This window comes from Mirounga angustirostris, unplaced genomic scaffold (genome assembly GCF_029215605.1).
Source record: "Mirounga angustirostris isolate CCGP_5_RB_7025 unplaced genomic scaffold, mMirAng1.0.hap1 SCAF_2, whole genome shotgun sequence".
In the NCBI taxonomy this organism is placed as follows: domain Eukaryota; kingdom Metazoa; phylum Chordata; class Mammalia; order Carnivora; family Phocidae; genus Mirounga; species Mirounga angustirostris.
This window is the reverse complement of record NW_026991710.1, coordinates 159,144,518-159,150,562: the sequence shown is the minus strand read 5'-3', so window position 1 is coordinate 159,150,562 and position 6,045 is coordinate 159,144,518. Positions and strand designations below refer to the sequence as shown.

At 52.5% G+C, this 6,045-nt stretch overlaps 1 protein-coding gene across 4 annotated transcripts; it reads left to right on the top strand.

The window, feature by feature from the left end:
* The first annotated feature begins 367 nt into the window (after window positions 1-367).
* POLR3D (RNA polymerase III subunit D) lies at window positions 368-5,465 on the top strand. 4 transcript variants are annotated; one of them, XM_045879991.3, is made up of 9 exons: window positions 368-509; window positions 716-885; window positions 1,842-1,885; window positions 2,503-2,654; window positions 2,814-2,938; window positions 3,127-3,295; window positions 3,637-3,902; window positions 4,351-4,503; window positions 4,671-5,465. In XM_045879991.3, the coding sequence occupies exons 2-9, from the start codon at window positions 721-723 to the stop codon at window positions 4,791-4,793; spliced, it is 1,197 nt and encodes a 398-aa protein (XP_045735947.1). In that variant the 5' UTR covers window positions 368-509; window positions 716-720; the 3' UTR covers window positions 4,794-5,465. The 4 variants fall into 4 exon arrangements, with proteins under 4 accessions (XP_045735947.1, XP_064441491.1, XP_045735948.1 ...); XM_064585421.1 differs by having other exon boundaries at window positions 4,351-4,542; XM_045879992.3 differs by having other exon boundaries at window positions 374-499.
* The last annotated feature ends 580 nt before the right edge of the window (window positions 5,466-6,045 follow it).

Below are 6,045 nucleotides of genomic sequence, written 5' to 3'. Positions count from 1 at the left end.
CCGCGGCTCGGCCCGGCCCAGGACTTCCCAACTCTGAGTCCGGGTCTCGCTCTCCGCCCCGCGCCCCTCGCCCCGTCCCGAGCCACGACCCCACCGCTCCCAGAGGCTCCACCACGGCGAATCCCCATGCTGGGTCGCGGCGGCCGCCACGGCCCCCGGACCCAGAGCTGGGCGCCTCTACCCCCTCGGCCCGGGCCAAGACCCCCGAACGCTGCAGTGCAGCGTAACCTAGACCAGACCCCTCTTCCATTTTCGCCCTCTCAACCCAGCTTTTCCCGACTCCGGGAAGAACCGGGAAGAGAAGGCGGAGGGGAGCGAGGCGCCGCCGCTTAAATACTGTGGCCCGGCCCCGCCCCCCGACCTCACTTCCGCCCCGCGGCAAGATGGCGGCCCCCGGGCCCTGCCACGCAGACTTCCGCCGGGCGCAGAGACCCGGGACAATCTGCGGGCCGCGGCGGAGGTGAAGTCGGGAGGCGCGTGGTGTGGAGCCACAGCCCGAGTACGCTGGGGTGCGTCTCTGCCTCGTGCCTGGCCGGGGGCCTGGGCAGAGAGCGAGCCAAGTGCTCTACCTGGGTGGTCCGGGGAGTCTTGCCACGTGGAAAGGAAGGGACGCACTGCCTGGGGGGCGGGAGGCCACGTGGGTGGTGTTCCGCCCAGGGTCCGTGTGTCCGCCCCCTCGAGTGACTTTGTTGCCCCTTTCCTTCTTTTCTGCCAGGCAAAATGTCGCAAGGAAACGCCGCGGGCGAGCCGAGTGCTCCGGGAGGTCCCCGCCCCCTCCTCTCTGGGGGACGGGGGCTTATCGGGCGGCGGCCGGCGCCTCCACTCACTCCAGGTCGCCTTCCCTCCATCCGCTCCAGGGATCTCACCCTCGGAGGAGTCAAGAAGGTACCAGACGGCACCTTTCTAAAGAAACCCTACTGCCTTGAATTCCAGGACCCCGGGGTTCAGCTGATGTTCACGTAGGGCCTACCGTGTGCCAGGCTTGGTATTGGGCCTAACAAAACTCGCCCCCAGACTTTGCTGACAAATTCTGGGGAGTCTGCCTACCTTCAGGTCTAGATACTGGTTACAAGATGTTGACTGGTTCTCAGAGATGGCTGAAGGGCAGAGAAGCCTAATTACTCCCCAAGCAACTTGAGCAGTGCTTATTTACCTTTTTTATGTGTTTCGGACACCTTTAAGAAACCCATGAAAGCCAGCAAGCATAAACTTTGCCTGCAGTTTTAGAGAGTTCTGTATTCGCCATGGATTAAAGTGGCAGGCTGTGATCTAGAGTATAATGAATTCTAGGCAGGACACTGGAGGCTCTGTGTCCTTTTCTGTTGTGTTTATGACTGTAGATGTAAGGACAGCCTTGAAATTTAGTGGGGGGAGGGGGGCCTGTAATAGAAGCATAAAACAGCCAGTTTTCAAGACTTGTTTGCCTTGGGAAATGCTGGTGGCAGCCTAGCTGTATCATCTGTTTGTGAGTGCTGGCCGACTTCCTACTTGAGCCTTGCTGCTAGAGCTCTTTCCTGTGATACTCATGGTTTCTATAGCAGTTTGATGACAGGAAGTGAGATTAGACAAATAAATTTTCAAACTTATTTGAAAAGGGCAGAAGCTGAGGCTGCTAGCTTAAATAGGTTTTGGTGCCCTGTTCTGTGTGTAAGTCCACTGCTATCATGACAAGATGTTTGTCCCTTTTAAGTACACGTCTGTCTCTGTAAATCATTGACAACAGTGGGTAATATAGAATGGTGGTCTTGGTCCATACAAGATGCCCTCTGAGAGTTTTCATTTTTCTCTGTACTTTGGGATCAGAACTTACCAAATCAGTGACTCCCATATTTTACTTTCAGAAAACCTTCACCCCAAATATCATCAGTCGGAAAATCAAGGAAGAGTAAGTAACTGGGCCTTCTAAAAACTTTCCCCTTATTGTTCTGAATTTGGGTCTTTTGGGAAATAACTGGGTATGTGGCTCAGAAATCTAAATTTGTGTATTAATTTTTTTCACTAGTGATTTTGGACCCTGGCTCCCAGGTGATTCTAATGTGCAAGGTAAAAAATACTGATGCCTGGAAGTCCATCTCTAGACAGTGGTGATTTAACTTTTTTGCAATGAAACAGAATGATTATCTTTTACAGCTGGAGTTGAGACCCACTAGGTTAGACAAAAACGTGTCAGATTTTCACTTACGTTCTTTTGTATTACAACCCTCTTGCTTTCAAGCAACACTAAAAGGTCCACATTTTGGGATAGTCTCTGTAATTCAACTTTTGAGTTGTAGTTCTAATATATACTCTCAAGAAGAAGGTAAAGTAAAGCAAACTGAAGGGACACTGCCCCATCAAGGAAATAGAAAAGGTGCTAGACTTAAGATTGGGTTCTGCTTCTTCTGATACAGTTATTGTCTCATTAATTCTCCACTCAGGTGGAGTAGCGTGGTATGGAAGAGTAAGACCAGTTCTCTGAGGCAGAGTGAGTGAGTGTTTCCCTTACTCCATTCTCTTTTCCAGGCCCAAGGAAGAAGTAACCATCAAGAAGGAGAAGCGTGACAGGGATAGAGACCGACAACGAGAGGGGCATGGACGGGGCCGGGGCCGCCCAGAAGTGATCCAGTCCCACTCCATCTTTGAGCAGGGTCCAGCTGAAATGATGAAGAAAAAGGGTACAAAGCTTCTGGGGTTCTGGGAGGAAGGAATCAGTGGATTTCAGTCCAGACTGCCCAAGAGAAGGGCAAGGGCAGTAAAATCCCCCTGCTCCCAGTTTAGTTTTCCTTGCTGTTGGCCTCTTCCGTACCTCTGGTGAACTGAGTGATTTCCCACAGGGAACTGGGATAAGACAGTGGATGTGTCAGACATGGGGCCTTCTCATATCATCAACATCAAAAAAGAGAAGAGGGAGACAGATGAAGAAACAAAACAGATCCTGCGCATGCTGGAGAAGGATGATGTAGGTACCACTAGGCTGGGAGGAATGGGCTTCTGGGGAGGCAGGCCTGGGGGGAAGAAGAGCTCTCTGATGTCCTGGAAGCCTGTAAACAGCAGGAATCTTCAGTTAGAAAAGGGTGAGGTGGGCTGCAGTCCAGGTATGTGTGCATGCTAGCCAGACCATGTGACCCGCTGACTCTTCCCTGGTAGTTCATCGATGACCCTGGGCTGAGGAATGACACTCGAAACATGCCTGTGCAGCTGCCGCTGGCTCACTCAGGGTGGCTTTTTAAGGAAGAGAATGAAGAGCCAGATGTTAAACCTTGGCTGGCTGGCCCCAAGGAAGAGGACATGGAGGTGGATGTACCTGTTGTGAAAGGTACTCTGTGTCCATTAACGTCTCCTCTCCTTCCCTGTGGCTGCCCTCCAGGAATCCTCCCTAGGAATGAGCCTCCCAGATTCAGAAGCAGGTCCTCCCCCATTCCAGCTGTAAAATACATGACCCGAACAGGGACACCGAACTCTCACTCTCAGGAGGTTCGTACTGACACGGATCCGTGGGCCTAGCCTTTTAGATAAGTCACACAACTCCTGGATCCTTCATAACCAGTGATTCCCTTCCACTTCGTGGCTGAGTGACAGTGAAGCAGAGGGGGATGAAGGGCTGCGTACAACGACATGGCCACTTCATAGCTCTTCCATTTGTGTTACCTTGGGCAGTGAAAGAGGAGCCCCGAGATGAGGAGGAGGAGGCCAAGATGAAGGCTCCTCCTAGGACAGCCAGAAAGACCCCGGGCCTCCCAAAGGACGTATCTGTGGCAGAGCTGCTCAGGGAGCTGAGCCTCATCCAGGAAGAAGAGCTGCTGTTCCTTCAGCTGCCAGACACGCTCCCTGGCCAGCCGCCTACTCAGGACATCAAGCCTATCAAGACAGAGGTGCAGAGCGAGGATGGACAGATGGTGGTTATAAAGCAGGAGAAAGACCGGGTATGCTTAGGAATGAGTTCTGTGAAAATGCCGGGGAGACCAGGAAGGGAAACGGTGAGCTGTTGGGGAAGCAGAGGTGTGCCACCCAAGCTGAATTGTCAGAGTAATACCCATTTGTTCTCTCTACCCACAAGGGACGTGGGGCTTTGTACTTCAGCCCCTATTACATTTTTCCAGTGAAATATTTTGAACATACACAAATGAGAGAACATAAATTCTCAGGTACCATCACTCATCTGCGGCCGTTAGCAGTATTTTATCCATTTGTTCATTCGTTTGCTTTGGGTTTTGTCGTTCAGCCAATAGCAGGGAGCCCTGGGGAAAGGCCCTCTGGAGGAGCGCATTCTAACCTCTGCTGCTGCTGCCTTCCTTTGGAAAAGGGTGTCATTCGTGAAGGATGGAGGAAGCAGCTCCTTACCCAGTTTCCATCTTCTGATTCTCTCCACAGGAAGCCAGGCTGGCAGAGAATGCTTGTACCCTGGCTGACCTGACAGAGGGTCAGGTTGGCAAGCTGCTCATCCGCAAGTCAGGAAAGGTGCAGCTCCTCCTGGGCAAGGTGACCCTAGATGTGACCATGGGAACCGCCTGTTCCTTTCTGCAGGTGAGAGCCTGTAGGGTCACAGTAGGGGCTCCTTAAGAGGTAAGGAGTGTTGAGGAGTCCGTGCTAACTAAGGGAGAAGCATTCTTGGGATTATCACGTGAAAATCATAGGACCGAGTAGTGGGCTGTGTGGTTTTGGTTCTCATCGCTGTCTCTGTTGATTGGCAGGAGCTGGTGTCCGTGGGCCTTGGGGACAGTCGGACCGGTGAGATGACCGTCCTGGGACATATAAAGCACAAACTTGTCTGTTCCCCCGATTTTGAGTCCCTCTTGGATCACAAACACCGGTAAAATGAGCAGATGGAGGATGATGGTGACTGTGCCCACGGCTGCTGCCTGCTCCAGACGTTTTGTTCTCAAATCTGTGCGACCCAGAAAGGGCCTGTTTAGCCCACCCACTCCAGCCTTTGGCAGCCATTGTCCCAGTTTTCCCCACAGGGCCCACGTGGCTGCCTCCCACGGCAGCTGGGAACGGCACAGTGGCCTACCCACGGCATGGATCCTGCACATCCTCGCTGCTGGGGGACTTGTCCCTTCTATTTATTTTTATATTTATGTCTTATCTCTTCAAGTGACTGTACCCTCCCCAGGTAGAGAGGGGAGGGTCTGTGGGAAAGTCCAGGCTCCTCCTCTTGCTGACTGTCTTGTTCTCAGGGTAGGAAGCATAAGGACGGTTGCTGCTTTTGCTCCCTTCTCCTTCCCAAGAAGCAGCGTTGGAGAGAGAGCAGGGAATTTTTCAGTCTGGGACTCAGTGCTCAATCCCAGCTTCGTCAGTTACTAGCTGTATGACCTTGGACAAACTACCTAACCTTTCTGAGCCTCATATTCCTCATGGGACAAAAATGAGGATAATACCTACCTCACAGGGTTGGTGTGAGGATGAAATGGAATGTTGTAGATGAAAACTCCTTGCACAAGGCCAGATAAACACGGTGGGCACTCAATAAATGTTAGTTCCCCTTCCCTTTGCCTGAGTCTGTTTTCAAACAAAATAGAGATGCCAAGAATCTCTCGGAAGACGTGACTGGAGCTGCTCTCTCCCTGCCTCCTGACTGCATGTGCCGTTCCCCAGGGCCGGAAGCTCTGAAGGTGCAGGTCTGGGCCCTTCTCTGCCCGTTTTCTCCTGAGTGCTGCTAGCCAAGTGCTGCCTGTTCGCTGCGGTGAGGCGCTGGCGGTAGGTTCTACCAGAGGGGAACTCAGAGACTCCTCCTAGCACCCTACACTTGTCTTTGGGTGATATCGGGGTCCCAGGACTCATCCCCCACCCCTAAGCCCTGCAATGACTAGCAGTACTCTTGGCTTCCATTTAAATATTTCCCGACAGAAGCCTGTGCGCGCTCAGAATTATAACCACACTCAAATACTGCTGAAAAGCAACCCTGTAGGACGGCAACTAAGGTTTTATTGCGCAGCGGCTTCTTTGACACTTGACGGATGACCTCCTCCTTCAAAAGCTTTGAATTTGAGAGGCCCCCCTGTACGTCCTGTCCTACCATCACCAGCTCTATATCCCAGTCCCTGCTGGCCACAGTGGCCTTTAGTC